At 38.6% G+C, this 14,963-nt stretch overlaps 1 protein-coding gene across 3 annotated transcripts in view; it reads left to right on the top strand.

The window, feature by feature from the left end:
• Positions 1 to 3,957: 3,957 nt before the first annotated feature.
• Positions 3,958 to 14,963, top strand: part of LOC124168470 (bromodomain adjacent to zinc finger domain protein 1A) — a 52,899-nt gene continuing 41,893 nt past the window's right edge. The window contains exons 1-5 of one of the 3 annotated variants that reach the window (XM_046546731.1): positions 3,958 to 4,249; positions 4,414 to 4,526; positions 4,765 to 4,903; positions 4,989 to 5,128; positions 5,242 to 5,322. In XM_046546731.1, coding sequence (XP_046402687.1) covers positions 4,414 to 4,526; positions 4,765 to 4,903; positions 4,989 to 5,128; positions 5,242 to 5,322 — 473 coding nt within the window. In that variant the 5' untranslated portion in view covers positions 3,958 to 4,249. Of the gene's footprint in view, positions 4,527 to 4,764; positions 4,904 to 4,988; positions 5,129 to 5,241; positions 5,323 to 14,963 lie in introns of all 3 variants that reach the window. The other 2 variants (XM_046546730.1, XM_046546732.1) reach the window with 2 other exon arrangements.

Raw genomic sequence — 14,963 nt, 5'->3', positions numbered from 1 at the left:
CAGGACTAGCCACGGTGATAACTTTTTACGGAGTCCCCCGCAATTCACAAATACACCTGGGCTTTGCTCTCGGGCTGTGGCGCCATGCGCACGACCTGGACTGCTAGTCGCATCATATGCTCAGCGGTCCATACCATCTTGTCCGGTATAGTCCACAAATTTCCACAGGGGAGAATGACGCATCGGTAGCTTAACTGGCTAAAGCACTCAGCCGGAAATCGAGGGATCCGGGTTCGAATCCCGGTCAAGGCGAATGATTTTTCCTCTGTGGATTTTTCGCACTAGATGTATTGTGATGGGCCTATCCTTCTGTTCCAAACTGGCTCAATGGGGGCAGTTTTGCTCTGGTTCCGACCTCTTGAGGGCCCCCTAAAATCATTCTTAGAGGTAGGAGAAAAAAATTGCCGTCGGTCCCCAAATTTCTTTCTCATCAAGTTTTTGCTTTCTCTGTTCCGTTTAGATCCTAAAAGTCAAGAAGTTCAAACCTCCCTATTCCTAAAAATTTTGGTGGTACAGTCTGATTTGTAACCACTTCAAATAAACCTTATAGTTAATTCTTCCCTCTTCCTGTTAATACATCCCAAAAAAATTAATGGTTACATCATGGGTTCCATACGTCTCATTAACACTGTTTCTTGTGTCCAACCACATCTTGTACCTTCAAATGATTCTTTCTACTTCCATTGTCTCTTGTGCATTTTCAACTTCGTTATGCGACTGAAATAAGATGTTGGATCCAGTAATGGAAAAAGTTTGGAACCCATGTCTACCAATGTGGGACAGCTATTTTCCATGAGTCATGTAATCATGATATCTTCCTGTGGTTTTTCTCCATCAGGCATGCAACCATTAAATCAAAATAAAATCTTTATTAAATTTAGGATTGGAACTATTTTGTCAACTGAAATTCATGCTTATGCAAAACGCATTTGAAATACTCTTTTGAATGGGCATGAGGTTGTGCAGATATTTTCCTTGAGTTGTCCCTGCCATAATGAAATGCAAATAGCAGTAGCATGAAGTTGATGCTTTGGCAATCTACTGCCTGGCTGATCAAATCTGAAGTTAATTTTACCTTCAGAACTCCCTTCCCTCAGGGAACCTTAAACATATCTTTGCTATGCCTTTGCCGACTGCATGCCAATATGTAAATTTTTACAAGGAAGACAAGATCCTAATAAACAATTCTTGATCATAAATACAGATTGTAAGGTGATTTGTTTGCTCCGTAAAATGTTTTACAAATGCAATCTTCAATTAAGGTGTAATGCTGCCGATGCCTTATATACTCGAGCGTGAATGAGATACAGAAGTGCTTTCAGGGGATCAGGTTGGTGTGGTGGCTGGATTGATGGCCTTCCACTCTGTGGGTCCAGATTCAAATGTTGATGGTGGTGAAGATTTTTCACTGAGCGCAAGATTTCTGCTGGTGTGTTTAAGTAAGGCACTTTCAGCACAGCACTCATTGTCAGTCCATTGGATGGGACGTTAAGCCGTGGTCCCCTTGGATACTTTCAACAAGATCAGGCTAACGCTGATGCTGTGTTTCTTCCCACCCTTCCTTCCCTTGTGGTGTAAATGACCTCAGTTGTCATTTGCCTCCTTCAAATCTAACGCAATACTGGGAAAAGTAGTGTAAAATTCAAGTAATCATAAGAGCTAGGAGTCATGGAAATAAGGCTGATGTTGTGTGCAGAAAACTAGTTTATGAGAAGTTGCTTAGTCCCAAAAAGGTGTCATCTTAAAAGATTCGAAATTGAGGTGGCAAGTTCAGTATTAGGAATTTTTTGTCTACTGACATTCTTGCTTATGCACAATGCATTCGAAATGCTCTTAAATGTACAGTCACTTTCAAAAGTCGGTCCCCACAGCCAGTGCGAGCAACTACGCTTTCTGCTGAGCTCGAACTTCCGGTGTTGCCTATGCCTTATGTACTTTGAAAGGGCCAGTTTGACTTACTCTTAAGTCTTACCGAGGCATTATTCACTATTCATAAATTCTTCGTGACTTCCCCAACTCCTGGCACCAGAACACAAGGCTAAGCATAAGCTCTCAGTCATGCGATTCTCACCCTGATATAGATGGTCTGAGTAGTCAGGCTCGTACTAAAAAATACTGAAACGTATCTGTGTCGCAACGTGCATGTAAGGAAGAAACGAAAATCAAAATTTACATCTGAAAGAGTATGCCTACAAAATAATCTTTCTAGATAACGCCTTAAGCACATTATTACCAAACACCATCAATGCATATTGCTCTATTTTCATGTATTTTCTGTTTTTATATTAGGAAATTCTAAGATCGATCAACAGAAGGGCAGTATATGGTATAGTTGATTAATGTCTCGCAGATGGTAATGGCATAAGTGGTAGACAAAGAAAATTACAAGAGAAAGAGAGGACAGGGGAATTTAAGAACAATAATAACAATAATAATGTGGGTAAGGGCATTTATTAAGCACTTAGTGTGTCTAATCACAGAGGAGTGTAAGGAGATGTGCTATGCAGTGGCACAGCGAGGGGGATAAAACACCTCCCCCCCCCCCTTAGAGCTCAGAGAAATTTTAAAGTTTAATCCATTTTAATTTAGTGGATAGATATTAGGTACTAATAAAATACTGTTAGGATTGATAAAATATCCCTCAGAAAGCCTTAACTGACCACTTTGACCAATTTATCTTAAAATTTCGCAATTTATTTATCTCACACCTACCGCTTACCCTGGTGGGTATTCCATACCCCCACACACCCCGGTATTAGTTGCACCTAAACTCCCCCCAGCCTTAAACCCCCTAAACTCTCCCCCTAGCTGCGCCACTGGCGCTATGTATGTCATACCAGCTTTCTCGATGGTAATTTTTCAATTGCTCGTGAATGAAAATATAATGAGCTAGATAAGAGTACATAAAGCTAGACAAGAGTAGATGAGCAAGTAAAGGGTAAATATAGAGTGAAAACAGTCCGGAGTAAATTCCAGTGTAACTCAAACTGCAGCTGAGCAACAATTGGCTGCCATTAACAGTACATTTAACAATAATTAACTTGGATACAGACTATAATTTACATATCTAGCTTAACTCATTTACAGCTACAAACGAAAGTGAGTGCCGTGCTCTTAAGAATTCATTTCAACGGTATATGAACAACAGTGGCACTTTCTGAAAGCTAACATTAGTAAACCCAGTTAGTGAGGCAAACTATACAGTAGCAACTAGATGTTTACACCGGGGTGCCCACCAGCCGGAGTTGGTGGCTGATCAGTCACATACGCTTCTTATGACTCATGATACGCAGTAGCCATTTTTGTTAGCATTTCCTAATTAAGTAATAGCAATAAGGGAAAGAATCACTATTGCGAGGTTTTATCAGATTCAAGAGCTGGTAACTTGGCAGCTGTGGAAGTGCTATTCAATGCAGTAACTATTCCTGATTTGAGCTATCCCTGAACTACTACTCCTTTACGTTCCGATTTATCAACCACTTACCAACGCAAGATTTTTAATACATGAAAAGCAGTAAATATATTGCCGAATATCTCTAACTTCAAAAACCCAAAGGTAAAATATAGTCTGGGTATATCGGAAACTAAATACCGGAGAACTGAGGGCAACTGAACAAAATCAGTATAAGTAAATTGAGAAACGATCATAGCAGAGTAAAGCTTGCAAGTCACCAATTTGAGTAATGAGATTCCTCGGTTTACTTCATATTTTATTTACTTCAAGAACAATCTTGCAGATTTATGGAGCGATTTCAAATTTGTAGTCATAAAAATACGTCACAGTTGCGTTTTCATCAACTATTGTTGCACGGATATATATTTAGTCGATTACTGAATTGTATAATATAGCGAATATAGCTAACTTCCTGGTCAAGTGCGCGGGAAATCGCGTCCCACGCGTCAGATGTCCACAAAATGGGTAACCATGGGACGTTCTCCACCAATCAGCGAGCAGAATTGTGTTTTCGTCTTCTTGCCCGAAAAGAGGTTATCCTTTGCTAGGATCTCCAAAAAGAAAATTGTCTATATTCAGTTATTAGTAGTAATTGACTTTCGGGATTTTGCCATTCTACGACGGAATTCTCCTCAAGTGTTTCTAAAGCCATACTTTGTGGAGTTTTGCTTTACTACAGGTTCTCTAGACTAATAATTGGAGTGTTCCCAACGTGTTCGGGCGCCGTCGTGCGTTAAATCGTTACGCAGACATTCGCTTTGTGTGATAGGATGTGATTGTGAAGCTGAAATCGTGGTATGTAGGCATATTACGTGAAAAATTCCATCGTATAGCTGTGTTAATGGTTTCTAGGGCCTCACAGCCCCATGACTTATTGTCAATAACATTTACTTTCCTGAATTACTCGTTTAAAGCAATTAATACGAGAGAAGCTCGGAAATTTCCCTCCAAATTTCAAGATGCCACTGCTGCGTAAAAAGCCTTTCGAGAAGAAGAAGCCGCCTCCCAACCTTCGGCCGGATGAGGAAGTTTTTCATTGCAAGCTCACAAATGAACTTTTCAGAGATTATGAGTGAGTTGATAGCTTATTATTCTTAGATCATAATAGTATGTCGGCCATATGCTGGGACGTTAACATGAAATTTGACCTTTACCAATATGATGACACACTTAATGAAAGCCATTTGCTCGATATAATTAATGGATTACATAAAAATGTATACTGTTTTTAGTGTTGATAGTGTTGGTGTAAATTCTGCTGGTGACTCAACGAAGTGATATTTCTTGTGAAATATTTTTTTATCTTTCAGCGAATTCTACGAGCGTATAATTCTTTGCAATTCATTGATCTGGTCTTGTTCAATAACGGGAAAACCAAATATAACGTATGCGGAAGCTCTCAGAAGTGAAGCTAGCGCCAGGAATACGTTAAATGAGTACCCTAAATCGGTAATTTCCTTGAAAACTACAATCTAATGGATTATTTTGCTGGTACAGTAGTTGTTATTTTATTCAAATATTTTATTTGTTTCAGCTTAAGTTGCCAGTAATCTATTTGGCATCCAAAACTCGGCGTACCTGTTTGAGGGATTTAGCAGACGATGTCTACAATTTTATTAGAAACAGATATTTTGCCGGTGAAACTGTCGAAGTGAACCTATCTGATGGACAGTGGTATGTAATGTCCCACTGCATGGGCAGTTGTTGTATCAGTTGCTAATATATGATTACGATAGGTAGTGTTTGAATGAGTTGTGAGCCTACAATTATTTGCTTCATTTTAATAGGTTTGAGTGCCAAATATTGAATGTGATTGCCCCATCACCTAGCGAAATAGAAGAGTACGTGGCTAAAGAAGGCAGTGGAAGGTGAGTTGAATCATTTCGATTGTCGTTTTCGCTGTGGAATTTGAAATAATTATAATTGCCGAATCAGTATTGGGTTTCCTATTACGTGATGAGTTTTATGTTGCCTTTACCTACAACACTATTACGTCTTGTCTTGCCTTGTGTGTTGTCAATCCCAGTCTCATGATATGTTGATGTCTTAATTGTACTTCTAACAATTAATTCTGAGTCCTGTCCCATCATCAATAATGTAAAGGGTTGAAATGCAGTGTTTTTTTCATTGATGTTTGGGATATTTGTAATTTGGATGTTGCCCAAGCAACAGAGAATTGTCATTAGTTCTTAGTCCAAACAAAATCAAACTTGGCTGAAAGAACTAGGTCATAGTCATCTCCATGATCAGTAGGCCATGTGTGGGTTAGCTTGGATTTAAATCCAGCATGATAATTTCTGTGACACAATAGTTAGGGTATTAATGTTATTTCATTGAGAAAACGTTATTTAGAATAGAGGGAAAGAGAGAGGTATTATGTAGTTTCTTGCCTTATATGCATGATTGATTCCTATTCCCAAATACCTTACCCTAACTCTCATTTTCTTTCCTGTTCATTGGTAGCTTGTGTTTAGATTTACTTTCTACCTCAAATTATGTGGGTGCAGAAAAGCTGTGGTGAACTATAAGAAATTGTGATTAACAGCATTTCAAGAAGTATGGCTACGTATTGAAGAGATTGTTTTAGATGAATTTACTGCTTTCCTTTGAATATCAAAATTAACCGTTTCAAATAGTGCCGAAGATCAATATGGGTGACAATAACTATAAATGAACATTGTCAGGAACCAGGTGGAAAAAAAACTAATTTTTGTAATATTTGCATAACTTTGTGTACATTCAGTGTTTATCCTGTTGTAAAGGACGAACATTAGTTATTTTCATTGTTGTGAGACAATTTTTGGCCTTATTGCTAAAGGTGGTCTTTGGAAGGGGAGGGACTGACTTGACTTAGGTATTGCTCTTCACGGGAAGCAGGGTAGGCAAGAGGGTAGTGTGCTTGGGTGCTGATCAGCCTCAAACCCAATCCACTTCAGCATTATCCCAGCTAGCAAAGAAATAATACCCGTTCATTACCTCTAAATTACTAGGTTAAGATGGGGTAAGAAAAAGAGATCTTTTCCCAATTGGGGATAAGTTCATAGAAAAAAATGGGTAAGGAACGGGTAAAATGTAGTAAATTCTCCATAGCCTCCTAGAGTGATACCTGCTGACCTTTAATAGACACTGTAGTCAAACCTTTCAATTTCATATTGGTAAATGAATACTTGTCAATTATGATGCAATGATCAATATGTTCCAATGAGGACTCAACATTCAATACAGAGTTGTCTGCCACCAGAGGTGGATCCAGGATTTCTTTCTGGGGGGGCACAAGGATATCTCGTAATACAAAACAAACACAGTGATAATGAGACCATATTAAAAATCTTCCATATTTTTTATGGGTATGGGAGGGGCACGTGCCCATGAGCCCCTCCCCTAGATCCACCTATGTCTACCACATTGACTCCTAGACGTTACATGTATGCAAATTATATGTAATTAGGAAAATTAAAAAAAACTAATTCAGCTTGTTTACCAAACTATTGCAATACAAGCTGTGAGCTTCCAAAAAAATCTGATGCGATGAAAAGACTTCCTGGAAGCGATGGAGGACCACTAAAAACTTGATGGGTAGATGAAAATAATAAGACTTGATGAAGATGCAATGTCCACTTCTTGCTCTTTACCTGCTTGTAGTAACAACATGTGCTTATAGAAAAACACTAGTGTCTCCAATCAAAATTGTAAAATAAACCTATAGAGTTGCAGCAATAACATATACGTGTAACAGCAATAATGCAGCAGTGTGCGATAAATGAACTCTGCTGAGGAGAAAAATGCTTTACTGATGCTGCACATGCGGCATGTACAATTTACATAATAAACCGTTAGCTCCCAAAATTTTGATATGATGGGCAGATTACATCATAGATGGACATATTCCTCAAACCAGAAGAGAGCCACAAAATACTTGAAGGATGGATGAAAATCCCTTGGATTGATACCAAGGTCTACTTCATGTTCGGGTGATTATGGTTAAAAGGTATCAGTTTTCCTACGATTTTTGTGCTATTCCAATGGAAAGTTGATGAACCACGTCAGATTTTCCTTCCCCTCTCCACCCTTTGATCTATGTAAATGGGAGGTAAAATTCTGGTAAAGCAGGAAAGGATAAAATCTCATTTTACCCTAAGTATTTCTGCCTTGAGTCTAACTTGTGCTAGCTGGTATGTGACTCTCCCAAATCAAAATTCAATATCTGTTGGCACAGATATGGAAAGTTGAAGGTAAAGTAAAACTTGACTGATGGCATCATCTGGTGGCCAAAAAGGGAAGCTGTTGCATGGCTGCCATCTTCAAGTTCATCTCAGTTTCAGAAATGGATGTCAAAATTGTAATTTGCTATTAGTGATGGCCAAATCATTCTATAAATATCTCCATGTAGGTCATTTTGTGTCAAATCTTCTAAAATTTAACTGATTGAAATCTAACATCTTGGATTTTCTTGAAACCTGATATCAACATTCATTTTGATATGAGTTGGGATAGGGTAGTTTCCTTCATCAAAGAAAACGAAAGGCATTGATTGCGATTTGTTACCCACCATTACTGTATTCATAATATACAAATTATTTCGTTTTAGAAATACTGGTTTAGACGAATGGCAATGGTCCATTTTTTTCCTCATTTGAAAAGGGCCAGATTGGCGCCCATGCGATGCCACTCCACGTGACGTCACAGGGACCTAGTTTCTATACGAGAAGATAGGAGTTATACATCGTCTGAGGTTACCAATGCATGCATGAGGCGCAGAGCTCAGGAAACATGCCTTAATAATCACTTATTAAAACTGGCTAAGGTCGGAAAGTTTTCTTCATTTGATAAGGTATTAATAATCCTTATTTAAGCCAAGCGCTACCAGCCAGCAGGGTACTCGGGTACCAGCTAGCAGCCTGCGTTGTATCAGCGCTAAGCCTCGCCTCAAGGTCACCTCGCAGGGCGGTAGCGGGAACCAGAAATACGACACACGGAGAGATTTCCCGGCATTCATACTTACGCGTCGCGTTTTCGCGCGCTTGAAAATTTTCACTTTTCATTTAATCGCAAAAATTAGATATCGTCATTTAAAAATCTAAAAGCGTGAAATACGTACTCCAGGTGTAATAATCTTTCGATTTAGGCAATAAAAAAATAATAGGAAACCACCCTGTTGTAGGAAATTTTAGTTCCTAGTGTCGATACTGTATAAAATATGTATGGTCTATCGAAATTTGGTAATGAACGCTACAGTGCTACAAAATGCAACACACATTAATTTTTTCTTTTCATCCATGACTTCATTCCTATTTCATGAAAAGTAGTGATTTTTTCCTGCTGCAAAGAACTGCAAAATGATCTCATTACGTTCACTAAATATCCTTGCATAAAATAGTGGAGCTTCAAAATAGTAAATTCTATGAAAAAATCTACTTAAACCATTCTCGATGCCAAGACTTCCACTGTGTGATGATATTATCATATCATTTATGTATAAGGATGGAAATTTCTCCTGTACCTCACACTAATCATTATTGTGAATATTTTATCAATTATTGTCTCTTAAGTAAGTAATTATGTAAAGTAATTAATTTTCATAATACTATCAGTACCTGTGCCATGGCTATTGAAAAGAGTATTCAACTATGCAAGTGACATTTATTTTAGGTAATCCAAGTTTTCCAATGGTGAATGAATGACATGAATCTTTTAGTTTGTGCTTCTTCAGTTGTGTCCTTTTAGGTATTTTGTACATGGTAGCATATAGTTGGCTCGATTGAGGGATGATTTTTATGTTTCACTGCTTTTGCTGTCTATCTTAAGTTATACATGAAAGTTGTGACTTATGAATTTAGGCATTTAGGCGCTCATTTTCATTTCACACTAAATGTGGCTTTAATCTCAGATTGCTTTTGGAGTTCAGTTCATTCTAAACTATACTGTTATATGCCCATTTTTCTTTGATAAGATGACTAAACAGGGAGTCAGAGGAAGTCCTCAATGTAGGCAGTGGGCAACACTACAACTATTCTCAATTTCTCTATTTTTGAAGTAAATTCAGGAAGGAAGAGACCAAAGGTATCACCAGTTCTGGAATTGTTGGACACAGTTTAAAATGTCCATTTTTATGTTAAATAAGATTATAACTCAGAGTACCTTAGCATTCCTCTGCAGGAGTGTGGAGGGGTGCTGTGGTGATGGTAAAACTTGCTTAGGAGTAAGAGACCTGTTAATGTAAAACTGCTATAGTGCCATCATCATCATTTTCAGGGATATAGGGGCCTGTACTGTAATTGGTGATAGATTTAGTTGCAAGTCCTCAAAAAGCTCAACCGCTAAAGCAATAAGAATTTCTTATTACCTATTATTTATCTGGAAAATACCACAGTGTTGCTTATTTAATAGTGTTATAAATTAAGCCAGGTTTCCAAATTTACCAATGTGTAGGGTAAACATAAACTGTTTATTATGGCTGCATCCTAACGTAAAAACTTATTCCCTTAAATTTATTATGGTACATAGTTAATAATTTTTATACTTACGTTAATATTTCTCTTATTCACTGGTGTTCAATATTTACATCGATATTATTTTTCATGCATGACACCCTTGATGAAGGCTTCTGCTAATCTAATTTCCTGACTGCTTGGTATTTTAACATATTGTCCTGCAATTCTTAATAATGTATAATTTTTTAGCTTGCAATAAGATGTAAGAGGGTTGTACCAAAAGTAAGGTTCCCAATGAGCTAAAATGTTGAGCAAAGGTGTTAGGCTAAATCCCACAACATTGCCGTGTGCAGTGGTTCCCCTACTCTCGAGTCTGCCAGTCCGCGATTCACTGTGTCGCTCATTATTGGCTTAGCAACCGTCAACAATGAAAGCGATGATCCCTGTTCCTGCCAAGTGTGAGGATCGAGCAGTAATCAGATTTCTCCTTGCAAGGAAGTTAATGCCATTGGAGATTCATCAGCAACTGACTGAACTTTATGGTGAAGAGTGCATGTCTGTTCAGCACGTCCGCAAATGTTGCAGGGCTTTTGCTGAGGACCGCACGGAAGTTCACAATGAAGAACGGAGTGGAAGACAGTCAGTTTTGGATTGTCCAGAAGATCAACAGTGAGCTGATCAAAGGGTCACTGTCCGTGAATTTGTTGATCGCATTTCTGAAGCTTCTCACGGCACAATTGAAAGAACTTAAACAGAAACGTTGGGTTATCGCAAGATGTGTGCTTGCTTAGTCCCCCGGATGCTGACTGACGGACTCATGGAGCAACGCCTTGACACTGCTCGCAAATTTCTTCAACAATTTTAAGGTGGGGGCAACAAGGTGAAGTTGTTGGTCTCCATCGTCACTGGAGATGAAGCATGGGTATTTCATTATATCCCCGAAACAAAACTCATAGGTGGCAAACGCTTCAAGAGCGACGATGAAGTCGGAGCAGAGGTCACACTCTTCCTCAACGGGTTGGCGGGAGACTTCTTCAACTTAGGGATGAAAAAGCTGGAGCACTGTCAAAGTGTGTCGAAAAAAATGGAGACTATGTTGAAAAATAGGCAAAAGTGTAAGCTTTTCAACAATGTGAAAATTAATATCAATAAAAAAGGTTCTGTATTTGTAAAAAATATGGGAACCTTACTTTTGGTACAACCCGCGTAGTTGCGTACAGCTAAGCCGGTGATTTAAGGCAACTGGGTAAGATTCTTGTTGTCTCAAACCTTTGCAGCAATGTGGGTGTTAGTGGCCTGATAGATTAGAGCGTATAATACAGAATTTCTAAGACCACATGCCTCATTTTTTGCATTGAATATCTCTACCTACAGTTATGCTCTACAAGTATCTTTTATTTTTCCGACTTTTTGGATTTTTTTTTTCCAAGTATTTCAGGACATTGAGCGGGAAGTTGTGTGTAAGAACTGAATCAAAAAATCTCTTGGAAATTTTACTACTTGTAAGAGGCAAAGGCTATCTTGAAACATGTTCATTATCAATTTCACTATTTGGGCACCATTGTGTAATATATAGAAGTAGGTATATTGGGAAGAGCATCGCATTAGCAAAGGAGGAGTTAATGAGTAAGAAATAGCTAATTAGGGGATTGTTGTGCTTTAGTGCATAGAAGAGGCTAATAAATTTCCAGATCTGTAGGGTAGTGGTGTGGATGCTGAGGAAAGAGAGCAATATAAGACTGAAGGAATTCAAGATGTATGTGTGAGGAAAATGTAGAACGTGAGATGGACACAGTTAATTCTAGGCATGATTGGTGAGGAAAGATTACTCACAGACATGATGCATAGGGTCTGAAAGGAGTGCCAAATAGGTGGAGAATGTTTTAATCTGTGTTAGAGGTAAGAATGTTATGTAAGAGGGGAAGTGGAGAAATTTGGAGTTATAGAAAGAATGAAAGGAATTGGCCTAATATGAAATTAAAGGAAGAAGTTCATTGTGGCACAATGCTGACTGCAAAATGCTCAATATAAGCTTACCTTCGCAGGTAAAATATATTTGATAATAGCAAGTCTATGCAAGTACTACTTATTTCTATTTTTGCTATGTCTTACAAATCCTAAATACACATCAAGGATTTTTTAGACAGTCCAGACACTTAGGCTTATTCATTGGCATAAACAGCAGGTCGTCAAGGCATTGTTGTCCTACTAGAGGATTTGCTGTAGATGTACTTCTGTATATCTTGGTTTTTCTATAAACTAGCATGGCTCCGGTTCTGAACTATTATTATAACTTTCACATGGCTGTTAAATTCTGCCATGTGGTATTCAATTTGAATGAATGCGCAAAATAGTTAAACTTTGAGTATAAACAAATGGGTCTAAAATTTAAATATGGGGATTCCAATCATGGATAATCAATACAACGGAACAATTCGTGTTACCTTGTGCACAATTTGGCTGCCAAGGTTTCAAAAACATGTATAAAAGTTTTGTGTGTACAATCTTCCTTTGTGAGTATGTGCACAATTAATGTGGTTTTCACTGCCATTTACGGAGCTAGATTGAAATTCCACTCATTATAGTGTATTTTATGCATTCTATTATTCTGCAATCCCTGACAATTGGAACAAATATGAATCTTATCCAACGAGGGAACTGCTACCATTTGCAGGTCAAGTAGAGCTTTGTTTCACAATTTTTTAATTTGTTTATTCTAAATCTTCTTTATTATTTAAATCATGGTCTTAATTTATAGACTCACATTATTACTCATTTGCCGTAATTTTTTAAGTTGGGTACTCATTTGATTCTGCAAATATCGGTCAAAAATGGGTGCATATTATATGTAGTTACAGTTGTAAGGGATTTTCAGTGCAATGATTCATTAAGTGACCAGGTGTGGGAAATGAAATATCTTGAGACAGAGAAAGTCTTAGAGAAATGAGTTGGAAGCAAGAATTCTCAGGCTGCCTGCCCACTTCAGCAATATATTTCTGAGTGCAGCACACATTTAATGTTCTCACGAATGAGATTCATATTCTTCATTTTACTGTGAGAATGGGTTAGTTTATTCAAGATTTGAGATGCCAATTCATTAAAAGAATTTGGTAGATGAAAGATAAAGGTAATTCACAATGGAAAACAAATTAAATTTAACAAAACTTTCTTTTTCCAAAAACAGTACAAAATGTACTACTAACAAGGAACATTAACGGAGTGTAATGCCCACTTTTGCTTCAAACTTTGCACATTTGTAGATTAATGCAAAAAAATGAAATGTGTGAAATTTCCCGTGCCCTCGTGACCTGAGTCGAGATATCAGCGATCAAAGATGCCCGATTCGTCAATTCGCCGCCCGTCAGGGGGAAGGCATGGCGGCAATTGGCCCACTCCTCGCCGGGCTCGACCCAGCCGCCCGGTGAGCGGCCAGCGATGCGATGCGAGCTATATTTCGTCTACGGCGGAGTCTCACGCCCCGGCGAATCGCTCTTTTGTTTTCTGCTAGTCTTTCTGTATTTCCGATTTTACCTAATACTTATGGAGCATCGGATTGATGGGAAAATTGCTCTGCATTTAGTTATAATATATAGCAACACTTTGAAACGCGGAAACTTCGGAATGATACTATAACCCGGAGTAATTCGCGATAAGAATTTATGCTTCATCTTTCTGCCCGTAAATGCGCAAAGGAAACGAGATAGGGGGCATGTTTCTTTCGAACTTTTAAGAGGAAACCCAAAATAAGCAACACATGAAATACGTCAACAGCCTAGGCCTTTCGGAGACGAGAAGGGAAAAACCCCATCCGTATGAATGGACGGGGTTCCTTGCCCTTTGGTGGGAGGTCGGCAAATCTATTGTATGGGGAATGGACAACCAAAACTCACCTAATTGACTGATACGTTCAGACTAATGACTCTGCATTCCGGTGCACCGAGCTCCCCATGGAATATCCTCGGGACGGTCAAGGCCCAAGAGAGTTCCAATGGCCGTAACGTGAGAGGATTATAGATTTACGAATTTTTTTGATTGTTCAGTTCAGTTCAAACATGTTTATTTCCATACTGTTAATTTTCACAAAGATATATACATAGTAATAATTCATTCATAAATACATATAATTACATATTCATACATAAATTCATTACGTATTGCTGGGGAAAGAACCTGCCCGAAATACTCTTCCATCAAAATGTTTTTGGTTAACAATCCTGAAGTTGATGCAACGCAATGAACATTGGCGGCTTGAAAAATGTCCGCGCGTGGGGGGAATTTGCCATCCTTCTCTTGCAAGCAGATAAGTAGAGGGGAGAGGAGCTCACCATCCATTGAAATAGTCGGTTGAATAGTGTAAGAATGAGTGGTTGCATGTAAACTCTGGGCCACTGATTCGACCACTTTCACCCCTCGAAATACCAGAGTGCGCCCGGAATGCATTTCCTTTTTAAAACCACTCTGGTCAGTATTTAAAACTTGCACACTACCATTTGCAATATTACTAATTAAATCCTTAACCTCCGTCACGAACTCTCTGGCCTTTTCTGAAACACTCTGTTGTTCCAAGGAATGCTTCTTGGAAACAACTCGCGTAACCTTGCGAGAAACAATGTTGTTTTGCTTCTTCCACTTCCAAAGCCACGGAGGAGTGCATTTAAAGTTTGTGATTGGGGTATCCAGTTGACTATTTTCCTCAATTGCCCACCTCCGCAAATCTCGGTCATTTATAACTATATTATTCTCTTTGGCGGTCTTGAAGCGGGTGAGAAGAGCTTCCCGGATAGATTTATACTTTTCATTTAAGGCTCCGCTTTCTATTATCTGCCTCTCATATCGATGAAGTTGAGTTCGGCTAGTTACGAAGCGGAAGTTGTGCCGAACTGTCTCTAGTCGCAAGTTGCTCTTTTTCCCTGACTTCCAAAAGTCAACTGCCATTTTTTTTGGAGCATTGATGGTTCTGATCTCGGTTTCTTCATAGGGGTAACATCGTATGATGTTGACGAAGAAGGAGATGTTGGAGAAATATCCTCATCCCTCTCCGAATCACTGCTACTTTCTTCAAACCCCTCCACAGTTTC

The sequence above is a fragment of the Ischnura elegans genome, chromosome 11 (genome assembly GCF_921293095.1).
Source record: "Ischnura elegans chromosome 11, ioIscEleg1.1, whole genome shotgun sequence".
NCBI classification, from domain to species: Eukaryota; Metazoa; Arthropoda; class Insecta; order Odonata; family Coenagrionidae; genus Ischnura; species Ischnura elegans.
This window is presented reverse-complemented; position numbering and strand designations above follow the sequence as displayed.